The 19303-nt window shown below is 37.2% G+C and overlaps 1 protein-coding gene across 2 annotated transcripts in view; it reads right to left on the reverse strand.

Annotated features, from left to right (window-relative positions):
- Positions 1-18042: 18042 nt before the first annotated feature.
- LOC121868593 (cAMP-dependent protein kinase catalytic subunit 3-like) overlaps positions 18043-19303 on the reverse strand; it is a 47569-nt gene continuing 46308 nt past the window's right edge. For both annotated transcript variants that reach the window (XM_042369371.1, XM_042369372.1), the window contains exon 8: positions 18043-18640. In XM_042369371.1, the coding sequence (XP_042225305.1) occupies positions 18515-18640 (126 nt within the window). In that variant the 3' untranslated portion in view covers positions 18043-18514. The remainder of the gene's footprint in view (positions 18641-19303) is intronic.

Below are 19303 nucleotides of genomic sequence, written 5' to 3' on the forward strand. Positions count from 1 at the left end.
GGGAAATTGCAGGGTAAAATAGTGTTAACTGATCAATTAACACTAAAATGATGTCTGTACGTGCTTTGTACGTGAAATAATTAATTATTTGTTGTAAATATGCCACAGAAAAATCTGCTTTTTGGTGCATGCTGTCATCTGCTCTTTGTTTGTGCAACAACCGACCTGTTCTTTACTTTACTTTTACAGTTATCCTCTTCGCCACTGATTGGCACGTTAGCTGCTTGGATGGTCGGTCACGTCTCTGTTAAGCACTGTTGGCTAGTACTGGGCATGCACTGGCTCCTGAATATAAATATGAACCTGCTCCAGTGATGGTCAAGTTTGGCCTTGAATGAGCTCAAACTCTTTGCCGCCACAACGCTCTCTGGCAGATTGTTCCAAGAGTTTACAATTCTCACTCCAAAAAAGTTTGCCCTCAGTTTTCTGGCTTCTTCAACCTTGAGCTGTGACCCCTTGTGGGGTGGATGTTTGCCAGCTCCAAGTATGTACATTTGCCTGAGTAGGTCGCCCCTTGCCCGTCTGTAGTATAAGCTAGGTAGTTGCAGGCATTCTAATCTCTCTGGGTAACTGAGGTTCCATAGAGCAGGCACCAGTCTGGTGGCCCTCCTTTGTTTTCAGTCGATTGACAGTCTCCAGCTTACCTCCAGACGGGGAAGCAACTCACTCTTATAAGACCTATTAGTTTTGTTGCCTGTTTCACCGTCTTTTCTTAATGGCCCAATTGTTCCGGCTAATGGAGATATCTCTTTACTAGTCATTCAGGCAGTTGGTCTGCTCTTTGTTAGTACTTTACTCTGTTATGATGTTTATTATCCAGTGTTAGTACCGGAGAAAACCTGCCATGTTTGGTCGTGTCACACTGAATAACACCTTTCCCACGTACTGTATGTCCGAGGTCAGGACTCAAACCCAGGACATGGTGGGTGAGAGATATGTGTGTTATCACTAGGTAAATGAGATTTGTTCAGGGGATGAAATAGTAGTCTGAAGCCTTTGATTGAAATGACTCAAACTTTTAATTAAAATGACTTAACCTCAGGAGTAAAATGACTTAGCCCCTTGAGTTAAGACATCTATTTACTGAAGGGAATAAATTCTTATATTCAAGAGGATAAGTTAGCATACTCAAGGGGTAAAGTCATCATACTCAAGCTTTTAAATCATCACATTGAAAGGGATTAAGCTGTACTCGAGGGATTAGATGATCATACTCAAAGGGTTAAATCATCATATTGAAAGGATTAAGTTATATTCAATGGATTAAATCATCATACTCAAAGGGTTAAATCATCATATTGAAAGGGTTAAGTTATACTCGAGGGATTAAATCATCATACTCCCAGGGCTGTACTATAGTGGTGAACATTATGCTGAAGGGTCATACTTACATCAACACAAAATAAGTAAACATAAGAACATATTTAAGTACAGTACATTGTCTTTTATTTCAGCTATGGACTGTGGTATCACTGAAGAGGCTGAACGAGGGTCCCTTATGCTGTTGGGTGGGTTGGTGGGAGGGAGGGAGGGCTGGGTGGGATGCACTGTTGGGTGGGAGGTAAGGTGTATTCATGGAAGTGAGTGTGTGTGTGTGTGTGTGGATGAGCAGTCCTCCTATCCACACACCCTTCCTCCCATCCACACACCCTTCCTCCTATCCACACACCCTTCCTCCTATCCACACACCCTTCCTCCCATCCACACACCCTTCCTCCCATCCACACACCCTTCCTCCCATCCACACACCCTTCCTCCCATCCACACACCCTTCCCTCCATCCACACAGACCTTCCCTTCCATCCACACACACCCCTTCCCATCCACACACTTCTTCCCCATCACACATCCTTCTTCCCATCCACACATCCTCTTCCATCCACACACCCTCCCATCCACACACCCTTCCCTCCCCATCCTTCCCATCCACACACCCTTCCCCATCCACACACTTCTTTCCTTCCACACATCCTTCCCTTTCATCCACACATCCTTCTTCCCCATCCACACACCCTCCCCATCCACACACACTTCCTCCCACACACACACATCCTCCCATCCACACACTTCTCTCCTCCCATACATGCCCCACCCACACACACCCTAACCACCCACCCACACACCTAACCACCCATCCACCCATCCTTCCTCCCACCCACACACCCTTCCTCCCCACCCACACACCCTTCCTCCCACCCACACACCCCCTCCCACCCACACCCTTCCTCCCCCCCCACACACCCTCCCTCCCTGCACCCACACACCCCACCCCCCCACACACCCTTCCTCCCCACCCACACACCCCTTCCCTCCCCACCCACACACCCCTCCTCCCCACCCACACACCCCTTCCCTCCCACCCACACACCCTTCCCTCCCCACCCACACACCCTTCCTCCCACCCCACACCCCTTCCTCCCACCACACACCTCTTCACACACCCTTCCTCCCACCCACACACCCTTCCCTCCCACCCACACCCTCCCCACCCACACCCCTCCTCCCACCCACACACCTTCCTCCCACCCACACCCCTTCCTCCATCCCACACCCTCCACACACACCACACACCCTTCCTCCCACCCACACACCCTTCCTCCCACCCACACACCCTTCCCTCCCACCCACACACCCTCCCTCCCCACCCACACACCCTTCCCCCCACCCCACACACCCTTCCTCCCACCCACACACCCCTTCCTCCCACCACACACACACACCCTCTCCCACCCACACACCCACACACCCTCCTCCCACCCACACACCCTTCCTCCCCACCCACACACCCTCTCCCACCCACACACCCCTCCCACCCACACACCCACCCACCCCACCCACACACCCACACTCCCTCCCCATCCACACACCCCATCCATCCACACACCCGTCCATCCACACACCCCTTCCCATCCCCACCCTCCCCACCCACACACCCCCCCCCATCCACACACCCCCCTCCCATCCACACACCCTTCCTCCCATCCACACACCCGTCCATCCACACACCCTTCCTCCCATCCACACACCTCCCTCACCCCACACTCCCCATCCACACACCCCTTCCCTCCCCATCCACACACCCTTCCTCCCATCCACACACACCCTCCTCCCATCCACATCCTCCCATCCACACACCCGTCCATCCACACACCCTTCCTCCCATCCACACACCCTTCCTCCCACCCACACACCCTTCCTCCCACCCACACACCCTTCCTCCCATCCACACACCCTTCCTCCCATCCACACACCCTTCCTCTCATTCTCACACCCTGAGGGTCTTTTTAAATCTCAGATTGTGTGGCTGTCTTAGGTGAATGGCTCTCTCGCTCAGGTGGATGGCTGGCTGGCTCAGGTGAATGGTTGACTGGCTTAGGCGAACCTCTGGCAGGACAAGAACCCCACCAAACAGGTAAAGTACTTGGGACACTATGTAATGTCTATATGTAAGGTATTTATGAACATTGTCTAAAACTTTTTGTATTCCAGGTATGTGGCTGACTGTGGACCCACTACAAGGTGCTTCCTGGAGGTGGTAAAGGTAGTACAGGTAAAACTTATTTGTGAAATAGTTGTAGTAGTAACATCACTATAGTTAGAAGTAGATACACAGTAGTAACTCCGCCTTGTTCAACTGAACATGCCGGTCCCCAGCCCGGATAAAGGAGGAGGGCTGCTGCAGTGAAGTTAGTAGATACACAGTAGTAACTCCGCCTTGTTCAACTGAACGTGCAGGTCCCCAGCCCGGATAAAAGAGGAGGGCTACTGCAGTGTTGCATGATCACCACTTCATAAACTCCGTTTTCCGACCAATTTATTATACAAGGTTCAGTAAGTTATATTTTATCAAGACCATGTTTACTGTATTTTCTCCAAGACCAGCAATGTAGTATTTTAGCTTTTTGTAGATAGTTAGTTTTGAAGAAATGAGATATTTACATAGATACTCACTACCACTTGATATGATCATTTCATACTTGTAGATGGAATTCTCAAAAAATAAAAGGAATTGTATATTCAAAGTATGTTTTATTTTCATTTGTATTATACACGTTACAGTATGAAATAACAGCCTAGAAATTTGATACAAGATTTACAAAAGTGAGTAAGCAGGCAGCTGGGTGGGGGTACGTAGGTGTGATATTTGTTCGGTTTACACCGTTCAACACCCTTCTCACATCTGTCCCAGGCTGGAGTTTGGGCCCAGGACAGTGTTGAGAAAGAGCCTACCACCAACACCCACTATACTTAGGTCAAATTTTTTATATTTTTGTTAAACCTCGTCATTGCGGCGCAGTTTTTAATGCTGAATACAGTGGTGGTGATGAACGTTTGGGGAAATGCGTAATTATTGAGTTATGACCACCCGGCTCCGCCAATAGTGGGCTGGGCTTCGAAGCAAGAGGGAAAATGTGAAATTAAAAAATAAATAATACAGTAACCTAACCCAATCTGGTCATTGTACTCACTCACTGGTTAATTATTACGTAAATACTGATGCACGGTTTACGCTCGTTACCCGCCATTGGCTTCTAGTTTAGGCTCGTTTGTCATCGCTCATTTGGCGGTATATTTGCCTAAAACATTAAGAAATTACTGGTTAGACGTTAGAGAAACACTTAATATAATACTAAACCATATTAATGTACTTGTTTAAGCTGCAAAGTAGGTACCATAGGCCTTACAGCCCAGTGAAACTTGGAGGTACGACCCTAGGAGGTAAGTGAACTGCAACAACCGGCTGGCAAGTTTGTTACTTAAATCCGCATTTATTAGGCCATAATTAAGTATATTAAATACTACCCAAAAGAATAACCATTTCTCTTGGCCATTTTGACTGTAGACAGTCGGGAAAAAAATTTACACGTATATAATGGAGACTAGAGGTACGGGGTGTGAGACTTTCCTGCTTGTCAGCTGCAGCCGGTGAGTGGTTGGTGAAGGATGGGGTGAGAAGGTGTCATGGTTTTGGGGTGGATCGGTCCACCAAGAATCGGTGGTAGTATGAGTGGATTATATTATATAAAGATAATAATATGTCGTATTTCTTATTTCTTACCGTAGAGTCCGATACCTTCACACTGATTACTTACAGGAGATTATGGCGTATCTACGTAGTTCACTCCACCACTCGACATTCCATGATTTATACTTGATAAATGATGATTTAATGAATTCATTTAATTTTCAACATCTATCTAAGTTACTGGTTATACTTTGTCATAACCAATCAGTCATTACCTTTAGTAATAATAGGATAGGATCATAGATACGGGCAGATAATTGCACTTACATTTATTTGTCAAACTTCCATACAATGATTTACAATTTGCATGGATATATGATTTACTCACGTTCACGCTGTAATAAAATTAATCTTCTAAAACAGGGAATTTCCAACTTGGGGACACATGTGATTACTCTACTGTGGTATGACTTAACAGAGCCTTAATTCTTCAAGTGATACATTTACTGCCAGCCTGGATTGCTTTTGTTGCAACCAGGCTTCATCACAAGAACTTCTTCCCACGGCCATAACAACAAAAAGGTACTCTTGGGTTACCACACATAGTCTCGCGTCACTGACAGTCACTGTGGACGGTTGTCGCGGCAAGTAGAACTGGTAAGCGTGACTTGAATTAACCATTAGGTGCAATAGACCAGCCTGGATTGCTTTTGTCGCAACCAGGCTTCCACACGTGATATTTCCACAGGGATAACAAACCTAGGTTAACACACTTAGTCTCGTGTCGATCACGGTCACGGTAGACGGGTGTCGTGCAGGAGAACTCTGTAAGCGTGAATTAATTAACCATTTACTGTAGGTTTGATAGGCCAGCCTGGATTGCTCTTGTCGCAACCAGGCATCCACACGTGATATTTCCACAGGGATAACAACCTAGGTTAACACGCTTAGTCTCGTGTCGACGACGGTTCACAGGACGGAGTGGCGGTGGAGTACTCTGTGTGGTGTGGTGTCCCGCCCCCTTTCAGGAGGGAGAGGATGGAGACGACGTCTTAACTAACCCATGGCTCAGGGGATACTACTCAAAATGAGGTTTTTGGGTGTGAAGCGATGAACAGTACAACACTGTTCCACTGCCCACCCCCCTAAAGGCTGGCTAACATACACTAATTGAAAAATACATGTCCCAGTTATGCCTCGCCGGGCGTCTTATCTCTGGTAAAACAAACTTTGGAGTTGGTTGCGTGGGTAAGCCTAACGCAACCCATGACAGAAGGAGTTAGTCGAGACTTTATATATGAAGGTTGAGAGTGACGTCACGAAGCTTCATTGAATCATTTTGATGCTTCATTGAAGCATTCGAAGCTTCGAACATGAATATACGTTAAAATACCTAAAAACGTCAAATTTATGGCCCAATTTCACGTTTGATTAACTTTTAGGATATAATACAGCGAAAATTGTGTCCCATAACTAAAAACTAAAAAGAAAAAGAAGAGAGAAAAGCCGGGACTCGAACTCGGGCCTCAATGAGTGGGAAATATCTACTTGCTGGCAAAGTTGGTTATCTACTTATCATAGAGAACGGAAAATTTGTATAATAGAAAATGGGGAAATATCTACTTTCCTGGAAAGTTGGTTATCTACTTTCCCGAAAAGTAGATTTTCTACTTTTCTGGAAAGTAGATTATCGACTTTTCGGGGAAGTAGATTATCGACTTTTTGGGAAATATGACCTAATTTTGCGAAGTAGATTATCATAGAAAATGGGAAATTTGTATCATAAAAAATGGGAAATATCTACTTTCCTGGAAAGTTGGTTATCTACTTTCCCGAAAAGTAGATTTTCTACTTTTCTGGAAAGTAGATTATCGACTTTTCGGGGAAGTAGATTATCGACTTTTCGGGGAAGCAGATTTTCGAATTTGGGGGGAAATATTACCTAATTTTGCGAAGTAGATTATCATAGAAAACGGGAAATTTGTATCATAAAAAATGGGAAATATCTACTTTCCGGGAAAGTTGGTTATCTACTTTCCCAAAAAGTAGATAGATTTTCTACTTTTCGGGAAAGTAGATTATCGACTTTTCGGGGAAGTAGATTTTCGAATTTTGGGGGAAATATTACGTAATTTTGCGAAGTAGATTATCATAGAAAACGGGAAATTTGTATCATAAAAAATGGGAAATATCTACTTTCCGGGAAAGTTGGTTATCTACTTTCCCGAAAAGTAGATAGATTTTCTACTTTTCGGGAAAGTAGATTATCGACTTTTCGGGAAGTAGATTTTCGAATTTTTGGGGAAATATTACCTAATTTTGCGAAGTAGATTATCATAGAAAACGGGAAATTTGTATCATAAAAAATGGGAAATATCTACTTTCCGGGAAAGTTGGTTATCTACTTTCCCGAAAAGTAGATAGATTTTCTACTTTTCGGGAAAGTAGATTATCGACTTTTCGGGGAAGTAGATTTTCGAATTTTGGGGGAAATATTACCTAATTTTCCGAAGTAAATTATCATAGAAAACGGGAAATTTGTATCATAAATAATGGGAAATATCTACTTTTCTGGAAAGTAGATTATCGACTTTTCGGGGAAGTAGATTATCGACTTTTCGGGGAAGCAGATTTTCGAATTTGGGGGGAAATATTACCTAATTTTGCGAAGTAGATTATCATAGAAAACGGGAAATTTGTATCATAAAAATGGAAATATCTACTTTCCGGGAGAGTTGGTTATCTACTGAAAAGTGAATAATTTCTACTTTCAGAAGTAGATTATCGACTTTTCGAGAGTAGATTTTTCGAGCCCCCCGGAAATATTACCTAATTTTCCGAAGTAAATTATCATAGAAAACGGGAAATTTGTATCATAAATAATGGGAAATATCTACTTTTCTGGAAAGTAGATTATCGACTTTTCGGGGAAGTAGATTATCGACTTTTCGGGGAAGCAGATTTTCGAATTTGGGGGGAAATTTTACCTAATTTTGCGAAGTAGATTATCATAGAAAACGGGAAATTTGTATCATAAAAAATGGGAAATATCTACTTTCCGGGAAAGTTGGTTATCTACTTTCCCAAAAAGTAGATAGATTTTCTACTTTTCGGGAAAGTAGATTATCGACTTTTCGCGGAAGTAGATTTTCGAATTTTGGGGGAAATATTACCTAATTTTGCGAAGTAGATTATCATAGAAAACGGGAAATTTGTATCATAAAAAACGGGAAATATCTACTTTCCGGGAAAGTTGGTTATCTACTTTCCCGAAAAGTAGATAGATTTTCTACTTTTCGGGAAAGTAGATTATCGACTTTTCGGGAAGTAGATTTTCGAATTTTGGAAATATTACCTAATTTTCCGAAGTAAATTATCATAGAAAACGGAAATTTGTATCATAAATAATGGGAAATATCTACTTCTGAAAGTTGGTTGTTTACTCTGAAAAGCAGATAGATTACCGGAAAGTAGATTATCGACTTTTTCAAAAGTAGATTTTGACTTTGGGAAATATTACATCAATTTTAAGTAGATAATCATAGAAACGGGAAATTTGTATCATAAAAAATGGGAAATATCTACTTTCCGAAAGGGTTATTACTTTCCGAAAGTAGATAGATTTTCTACTTTCGAAAGTAGATTATCGACTCGAAGTAGATTTTTCAATTGGGGGAAATATTACCTAATTTTTCCAAGTAAATTATCATAGAAAACGGGAAATTTGTATCATAAATAATGGAAATATTCATTTTCTGGAAAGTAGATCGACTTTTCGGGAAGTAGATTATCGACTAGAAGTATTTTTAAATTGGGGAAATATTACCTAATTTTGGAAGTAGATTATCATAGAAACGGAAATTTGTATCATAAAAATGGAAATATCTACTTTCCGGGAAAGTTATTATCTACTTTCCCAAAAGTAGATAGATTTTCTACTTTCGGAAAGTAGATTATCGACTTTTCCGTGAAGTAGATTTTCGAATTTTTGGGAAATATTGACTAATTTTTATGAAGTAGATTATCATAGAAAACGGAAATTTAGTCATAAAATGGGAAATATCTACTTCCGAAAGTTGGTTATCTACTTTCCTGAAAGTAGAAAATCTATCTACTTTTTGGGAAAGTAGATTATCGACTTTTCGAAGTAGATTTTGAATTTTGGGAAATATTACCTAATTTTCCGAAGTAAATTATCATAGAAAACGGAAATTTGTATGATAAATATGGAATCATCTACTTTCCGGAAAGGTTATCTACTTTCCCCGAAAAGTAGATAGATTTCTACTTTTCGGGAAAGTAGATTATCGACTTCGGGAAGTAGATTTCGAATTTTGGGGGAAATATTACGTAATTTTATGTAGGATAATCATAGAAAACGGAAATTTGTATCATAAAAATGGAAATATCTACTTTCCGAAAGAGAGTTTCACTTTCCCGAAAAGTAGATAGATTTTCACTTTTCGAGAGAGATTATCGACTTTTCGGGGAAGTAGATTTTCGAATTTTGGGAAATATTACCTAATTTTTCGAAGTAATTATCATAGAAAACGGAAATTTGTATGATAAATAATGGAAATATTCATTTTCTGGAAAGTAGATTATCGACTTTCGGGAAGTAGATTATCGACTTTTCGGGGAAGCAGATTCGAATTTGGGGAAATATTACCTAATTTTTGGAAGTAGATTATCATAGAAAACGGGAAATTTGTATCATATAAAAATGGGAAATATCTACTTTCCGAAGTTGGTTATCTACTTTCCCAAAAGTAGATAGATTTCATTAGAGTAGATTATCGACTTTTCGCGGAAGTAGATTTTTCGAATTTTGGGGAAATATTACCAATTTTGCGAAGTAGATTATCACAGAAAACGGAAAATTTTTATCATAAAAATGGAAATATCTACTTTCCGAAAGACTTTCCCGAAAAGTAGATAGATTTTCTACTTTTCGGTAGATTATCGACTTTTCAAAGATTTTCGAATTTTGGGGAAATATTACGTAATTTTTGAAGTAGATAATCATAGAAAACGAAATTTGTATCATAAAAATGGGAAATATCTACTTTCCGGAAGTTGGTTATCTACTTTCCCGAAAAGTAGATTTTCACTTTCGAAAGTAGATCGACTTTTCGAAGTAGATTATCGACTTTCGAGCAGATTAAATTTGGGAAATATTACCTAATTTTGCGAAGTAGATTATCATAGAAAACGGGAAATTTGTATCATAAAAAATGGGTAATATCTACTTTCCGGGAAAGTTGGTTATCTACTTTCCCGAAAGTAGATAGATTTTCTACTTTTCGGGAAAGTAGATTATCGATTTTTCGGGGGAATAGATTTTCGAATTTTAAGGGAAATATTACCTAATTTTGCGAAGTAGATTATCATAGAAAACGGGAAATTTGTATCATAAAAAACGGGAAATATCTACTTTCCGGGAAAGTTGGTTATCTACTTTCCTGAAAAGTAGACAGATTTTCTACTTTTCGGGAAAGTAGATTATCGACTTTTCAGGAAGTAGATTTTCGAATTTTGGGGGAAATATTACCTAATTTTGCGAAGTAGATTATCATAGAAAACGGGAAATTTGGATCATAAAAAACGGGAAATATCTACTTTCCGGGAAAGTTGGTTATCTACTTTCCTGAAAAGTAGACAGATTTTCTATTTTTCGGGAAAGTAGATTATCGACTTTTCGGGAAGTAGATTTTCGAATTTTGGGGGAAATATTACCTAATTTTGCGAAGTAGATTATCATAGAAAAAGGGAAATTTGTATCATAAAAAACGGGAAATATCTACTTTCCGGGAAAGTTGGTTATCTACTTTCCCGAAAAGTAGATAGATTTTCTACTTTTCGGGAAAGTAGATTATCGACTTTTCGGGGAAGTAGATTTTCGAATTTTGGGGGAAATATTATCTAATTTTGCTAAGAAGATTATCATAGAAAACGGGAAATTTGTACCATAAAAAACGGGAAATATCTACTTTCCGGGAAAGTTGGTTATCTACTTTCCTGAAAAGTAGACAGATTTTCTACTTTTCGGGAAAGTAGATTATCGACTTTTCGGGAAGTAGATTTTCGAATTTTTGGGGAAATATTACCTAATTTTGCGAAGTAGATTATCATAGAAAACGGGAAATTTGTATCATAAAAAATGGGAAATATCTACTTTCCGGGAAAGTTGGTTATCTACTTTCCGGAAAAGTAGATAGCTTTTCTACTTTTCGGGAAAGTAGATTATCGACTTTTCGGGGAAGTAGATTTTCGAATTTTGGGGGAAATATTACCTAATTTAGCGAAGTAGATTATCATAGAAAACGGGAAATTTGTATCATAAAAAACGGGAAATATCTACTTTCCGGGAAAGTTGGTTATCTACTTTCCTGAAAAGTACACAGATTTTCTACTTTTCGGGAAAGTAGATTATCGACTTTTCAGGAAGTAGATTTTCGAATTTTGGGGGAAATATTACCTAATTTAGAGAAGTAGATTATCATAGAAAACGGGAAATTTGTATCATAAAAAACGGGAAATATCTACTTTCCGGGAAAGTTGGTTATCTACTTTCCTGAAAAGTAGACAGATTTTCTACTTTTCGGGAAAGTAGATTATCGACTTTTCGGGAAGTAGATTTTCGAATTTTGGGGGAAATATTACCTAATTTTCCGAAGTAGATTATCATAGAAAACGGGAAATTTGTATCATAAAAAATGGGAAATATCTACTTTCCGGGAAAGTTGGTTATCTACTTTCCCGAAAAGTAGATAGATTTTCTACTTTTCGGGAAAGTAGATTATCGACTTTTCGGGGAAGCAGATTTACGAATTTGGGGGGAAATATTACCTAATTTTGCGAAGTAGATTATCATAGAAAACGGGAAATTTGTATCATAAAAAATGGGAAATATCTACTTTCCGGGAAAGTTGGTTATCTACTTTTCCGAAAAGTAGATAGATTTTCTACTTTTCGGGAAAGTAGATTATCCACTTTTCGGGGAAGTAGATTTTCGAATTTTGAGGGAAATATTACCTAATTTAGAGAAGTAGATTGTCATAGAAACGGGAAATTTGTATCATAAAAAACGGGAAAAATCTACTTTCCGGGAAAGTTGGTTATCTACTTTCCTGAAAAGTAGACAGATTTTCTACTTTTCGGGAAAGTAGATTATCGACTTTTCGGGAAGTAGATTTTCGAATTTTGGGGAAATATTACCTAATTTTGCGAAGTAGATAATCATAGAAAACGGGAAATTTGTATCATAAAAAATGGGAAATATCCACTTTCCGAAAAGTTGTTATCTATTTTCCCGAAAAGTAGATAGATTTTCTACTTTTCGAAAGTAGATTATCGACTTTCGGGGAAGTAGATTTTCGAATTTTGGGGGAAATATTACCTAATTTTCCGAAGTAAATTATCATAGAAAACGGAAATTTGTATCATAAATACGGGAAATATCTATTTTTCTGAAAGTAGATTATCGACTTTTCGGGAAGTAGATTATCGACTTTTGGGAAGCAGATTTTCGAATTGGGGAAATATTACCTAATTTTGCGAAGTAGATTATCCAGAAAAACGGAATTTGTATCATAAAAATGGGAAATATCTACTTTCCGGGAAAGTTGGTTATCTACTTTCCCAAAAGTAGATAGATTTTCTACTTTTCGAAAGTAGATTATCGACTTTTCGCGAAGTAGATTTTCGAATTTTGGGAAATATTACCTAATTTTGCGAAGTAGATTATCATAGAAAACGGAAAATTTGTATCATAAAAATGGGAAATATCTTCAGAAAGTTGGTTATCTACTTTCCCGGAAAGTAGATGATTTTCACTTTCGGGAAAGTAGATTATCGACTTTCGGGAAGTAGATTAATTTTGGAAATATTACCTAATTTTGCGAAGATAATCATAGAAAACGGAATTTGTATCATAAAAAATGAAATATTCCGCTTCCGGGAAAGTTGGTTATCTACTTTCCCGAAAAGTAGATAGATTTTCGGGAAAGTAGATTATCGACTTTTCGGGAAGTAGATTGAATTTTGGGGAATACCTAATTTTCGAAGAATTATCGAGAAATTTGTATCATAAAAATGGGTATATCTACTTTCCGAAAGTTGGTTATCTACTTTCGAAAAGTAGATTATCTACTTTTCGAAGTCGATTATCGACTTTTTCTGAATATTACTTCCGATTTTATCGAGAGAAACGGAAATTTTATGATATAAATTTCCGTTTCTATGATAATCTACTTCGCAAAATTAATTTTCAGAAGTCGATAATCCATTTCGAAAAGTCGATAATCTACTTTCCCGAAAGTAGATTATTCCACTTTTTGGAAAGTAGATAACCAACTTTCCCGGAAAGTAGATATTTCCCATTTTCTATGATACAAATTTCCCGTTTTTCTATAGTTAATAAATAACCAACTTTCCCAGAAAGTAGATATATCCCATTTTCTGTGATACAAATTTCCCGATTTCTATGATAATCTAAATTCGCAAAATTAGGAAATTTTTCCCCCAAAAGTCGATATTCTTCGAAAAGTCGATAATCTACTTTCCCGAAAAGTAGATTATCTACTTTCGGGAAATAAACAACTTTCCCGGAAAGTAGATATTTCCCATTTTCTATGATAAAAATTTCCCGTTTTCTATGATTAGTAGATAACCAACTTTCTCAGAAAGTAGATATTTCCCATTTTCTGTAATACAAATTTCCCGATTTCTATGATAATCTAATTCGCAAAATTAGGAAATTTTTCCCAAAAAGTTGATAATCTACTTCCCCGAAAAGTCGATAATCTACTTTCCCGAAAAGTAGATTATCTATTTTTTGGGAAAGTAGATAACCAACTTTCCCGGAAAGTAGATATTTCCCGTTTTCTATGATACAAAATGTCCGTTTTCTATAATAGAATTTCTGTTTTCTATGACAATCTAATTTTCAAAAAATTATGTAATCTACTTTCGTGAAAAGTAGATATTTCCCGTTATATATATATATATATATATATATATATATATATATATATATATATATATATATATATATATATATATATATATATATATATATATATATATATATATATATCTTGATAAAATCACACGGGAAAATGGAAAAAATGTGTGTGTGTGTGTGTTTGTTACGACCCTTGGCCTCTTAGGGTTTAACAAAATCACAAATTCAATTTCTCTTTGTGTAACAGGTCCAAGGAATAGATCCACAAATCATCACTTCATTACTATGGGGTATATTGAAATACATCCAGTAATTTTAATTACAGAATATATTAACAAACAAACAATAAAACAAATATATCAGTATGTACAAAAATAAACAAGTACAAATTAAATCTGATCAAATAAGTGACTTAACCGTGTGACAAAATAATGAACATAAAAGTAAAGACTTATTTAGTCTAGAAACTACAATGAACGTGGTCTATCCACCACACGTTTCTGCTAGTGTGTATATATATATATTAATATATATATATATATATATATATATATATATATATATATATACAGTAAACCCTCGTTTTAACTAACCCTCAGTTAACGTAAATTTAGATTAACGAACTGCCTTCCATAAGGATCTTCCAATTACGGTTAATGAAAAAATTAAGCTCAACGAACTTCTTACGAACCGACCTCAATATGTTTTAGCTTGCACTGACGGGCAACCAGCTTTAGTATCAATCGCCAATACATTAATCGGTTCTAGGGCTTAAATCCTTACTATTTTTGTAAATATCAAGAAGTTTATACTATTCAATAATTTTAAAAGTTTAATATTCAATTTTTAGTCATTTTAACAATTATTGAACAAATTGAAGGTAAAGTGACTAGTTTAATCTGCGCATCCAGCCTCTTAACACAGCAAAAGGCGTCAGTCTCTCTCGTTTTCACTGGGTAACATCTTGCTTGAGACTCTCTTCAACTAAACGTTTTTTCTGTGTTTCCAAGCAAATTATTGGTCATTTTGAAATATATTTTATATATTGACAATATATAATGCAGTGCAGCGTTGATTTAAAAGAAAATAATCTTGAATTAAACCAGAGCTAAAATTTTATGGGTGAAATGGCACCATGGGGTGACTTCTCTTCCACCCCAATGCCTTCTCTTCTTCCTTCTCCTCCACCCCATTCTAAATCCCATCATCATCATCATCATCCAGAGCCTTCTCATACACACCTCAAAGTAAGTGAACTTTTCTACCATTTTTGTTGAATTTAGGAATTTTCGGTGAGCTGGAACCAGTACCCAAAACCCATTGAAACAATGGTTTTAGGTTAACGAACGTTTGGTTAACGAAACGACCTTCTGGAGCAGTTGATTAAGTTTAACGAGGCCACTATATATATATATATATATATATATATATATATATATATATATATATATATATATATATATATATATATATATATATATATATATATATATATATATATATATATATATATATTATATATATATATATATATATATATATATATATATATATATATATATATATATATATTTATATTTATATATATATATATATATATATATATATATATTTATATATATATATATATATATATATATATATTTCATGTAAATCACAATGAAACGTGGATAAGATAAATCTTGATAAAATCGAAAAAACAAGCACCTCTTTGTTTTTATTCAAGACATCTTCAGGCCTCTGAAGATGTCTTGAATAAAACAAAAGGTGCTCCATTCCATTTTCATCAAAATTATATATATATATATATATATATAATATATATATATATATATATATATATATATATACAGTATATATATATATATATATATATATATATATATATATATATATATATATATATATAAACTTATTTTTTAATAAATAACGGCGCTACTATAGTATGTGGTCTACCGAGCTGAAGTTGTGTCTACCAGGATATTTACACTGATGTAGCCTCAGTCATCTTCTGTTGGTGGTGGTGATGTAGCCTCCTGTCATCTGGTGGTGGTGTAGCCTTCTGGTGTTGGTAGTGGCAATGTAGCCTCAGTCATCTAGTGACGGTGGTGGTAATGAAGCCTCAGTCATCTGGTTGTTGGTGTTGGTGATCATGTGATGGTGGTGGTGGTAATGTAGCCTCAGTCATCTTCTGTTGGTGGTGGTGGCCTCTTGTCATCTGGTGGTGGTGGTAATGTAGCCTCAGTCATCTGGTGGTGGTGGTAATGTAGCTTCAGTCATCTGGTGGGTAATGTAACTCAAATGTCTGGTGTTAGTGATGCAGCCTCAGTCATCTGGTGTTGATGATGCAGCCTCAGTCATCTTATAAGGTGGTGATGTAGCCTCAGTCATCTGGTGGTGGTGTTGTAGCCTCATTCATCTGGTGGTGAGTGGTGATGCTGGCCTCCTGTCATCTGGTGGTGGTGAGTTGTAACCTCCTGTCCATCTGTTGGTGGTGATTATTTGTATGCCTCAGTCATCTGGTGGTGGTGGTGTTGTAGCCCCCTGTCATCTGGTGGTGGTGGTGTTGATGGTTGTCATCTGGATGGTGGTGGTGATGTAGCCTCCTGTCATCTGGGTGGTGGTGGTGGTCATGTGGCAGTGGTGGTTGTGATGTAGTCTCCTGTCATCTGGTGGTGGTGGTGGTTGTGATGTAGCCTCCTGTCATCTGGTGTAGCCTCACTCATCTGGTGGTGGTGATGGTGGTAATGTAGCCTCAGTCATCTGGTGGTGGTGATGTAGCCCTCAGTCATCTGGTGTTGGTGATGGTAATGGCTGCCTCAGTCATCTGGTGGTGGTGGTGGGTGGGGTTGGGTGGGGGGGCAAAATTAGCTTATGTGCTACTACAATGATTCTAAATGGATGAGAAAAGTATAAGAATGAATTGTTAACAAAATTACCCAGACTTTTTCTTCTGGGTAGTGCAGAGTATTTGTAGCAGGCAGTTACACAGCACTACCCTAGGCAGCATCACTGGAGTAGACTGGAACTCACAGACTTACATTAAGCAGATTTTTTTTTCACCATTTTCTTTGTGAACTTTTTATAGTTATGCAAACTTCAAATTTTGAATGTCATGTGAACACAATTGATTTGGTTTTTGTAAATGAAGATTTGTTTTTTAATGTTTAGCAATTTTATTTGGGCAAAATATGAAATTATGAACATTCATCCTTACTTCTTTTGTAAACATTTTTGTCAAAAATTAACTTACTATGGAGTCTTCATCATCATGCTTTTCCTTGTGAATATCTCCAGCATTTTTTTTTACTGACCTGCTTCCTGTGCTTGGAAGAAACATCACTATGGCACTACATTCATCGAGTGTAAAAGCTTCTTAGTAGTTAGCTACTTACAGTGTGATTCAATGAGGTTGTTGACATCACCTTCAGTTATGTCACATACCCAGTATTACCTATGTTCTGCAACATCTTATCAATGACCCTTAATTTTGTGCTGTCATCGGGAAAATCGGGTATACAGTAGTAGGTTGCCTGGAGTTTTTTGTTGGTAAGCCACTAAGTTCAGGCATTGTACTGTATTCAACTGACCATAGATACTCAGGACCAGCTGCTTGTGTGAAGATAATGAATGATCCCTAACTTAATTATCATAAACCATCGACCTGTGAACATTATGTACAGGTATGCAGATAAACAGAAATCTACAGTATTTTGAAAAATAATAAAATTTTATGTGAAACTTACTTCATAATAGAGGTTTTATCAGATATACAGGATATTATATTCTGTACAGTAATTGTATGTCATACTGACTATGTATTGCTGGTTTGTTTTCAATATTTCCTACAATGTATAACAGGTATGAAGACAAGACATGAAACAGTCCAGAAACTTTGATGATTATTAATGTCAACCATCTTTGGCATTATAAGTCACCGATGATATTGACTACACACAACAAAATGAAACAGAAATTCAACACTTATCAACTGTACCAAAAGCTTTCAAAACAATGAAGACTATGAGAAGTTTCCTGCAATGATTTTAATTACAGTACTTACTAGTCAATGCAAATTAATAAGCATAAAAAGGATAAAGGAAACGAATTGTACAGCTTCAAATATCTACTAAAATCATAAAAAATAAACAAATGTGAAATATACAAATATATTTTTAAGTGCAAATAAAAATGAGTTGAAAATCTTGAGCAGACTACAGTTAATCCAAACTGCAGTGCACTCATTCTGAAGTACCTGTAGATGGCCTTCTCTGTCAAAACACAGATATTGCCTTCATACATTATTATTTGAAGAGTAAAGTGATTGCAATACAACATAAAGAATATTTACCTGTACAAATATTGTAGTATGTATATTCTATAAATTTCTTTTTACATATTTAACAGATTTATGATGCAATTCCTCTCTCAACATCAGTGTTCCTGCTACAAATAATTCTGTCATATCCCCATCTCTTGTAATTATGTGGAAATTACTTCAAACTGCAATTCTGTACTTTGTGGGTGATAATAAATGAATGTTAACGATTACCCCAAGGGTTCGTAATTTGTGACATTTACATTTAGAAATCATTGAAAATAGCTAATTCGATGTCTGACACTCCTTGTGTTGATCGCCAGTTATTTTCAGGATAGTCATCGAAGTTCCGGGTGTCGCCTTCGTAATTCACTTTAGGTACAATTGGAGGCTGTAAAAGAAAATTACCTTATTACTTCAGTACAGTACAGCAGTTTATTTGTCACAGTTTATCCCTAAAACATAAAAATCTATTACAGATACTTCAACCTACTAAATATCATAATACAGACTAAAATGGATTATTCTCTACAGTTCTGCCTGCCAGCAAGATACAGTACATTTATTTTCCTTTATATGTGTATCTCATTATTACCATTATTCATAAATTCATTAATAAATCTGAACAAGTTCTACAAACACAAGGTATGGATTCTCTTCCTGTGATAATCCTTATATCATCTGTGGTGCAAATGACCTATTCATTAAACTCTGCCATTTCTAGTAACCTGAGTAACCATTATAATTCATAGCTGTTCACTAGTTGTCAGTCGTCTGATGGATTGTGCCATCACCACCATTTTTTGTCTTTTCAATGTACAATATATTGAGAAGTTTTAAGTTGAAAAGATCTAATTATGTTAAATAAAGTAAAGAAAAATAATGCAGTGATACAACTCAACAACCAGAAAGAAATTGACTGCTATAACTTGTAATGATCCCTAATGATCTCAAGTCATTAAAAGTTAATGAATGTGGGGTTAAAGATACCAAATCAATTTGGAAAGCATTACTCACATGGTTCACATTTTTTTTAATACTGTACAATATGTTT

This window comes from Homarus americanus, unplaced genomic scaffold, assembly GCF_018991925.1.
Source record: "Homarus americanus isolate GMGI-L3 unplaced genomic scaffold, GMGI_Hamer_2.0 scaffold59495, whole genome shotgun sequence".
Lineage (NCBI taxonomy): Eukaryota > Metazoa > Arthropoda > Malacostraca > Decapoda > Nephropidae > Homarus > Homarus americanus.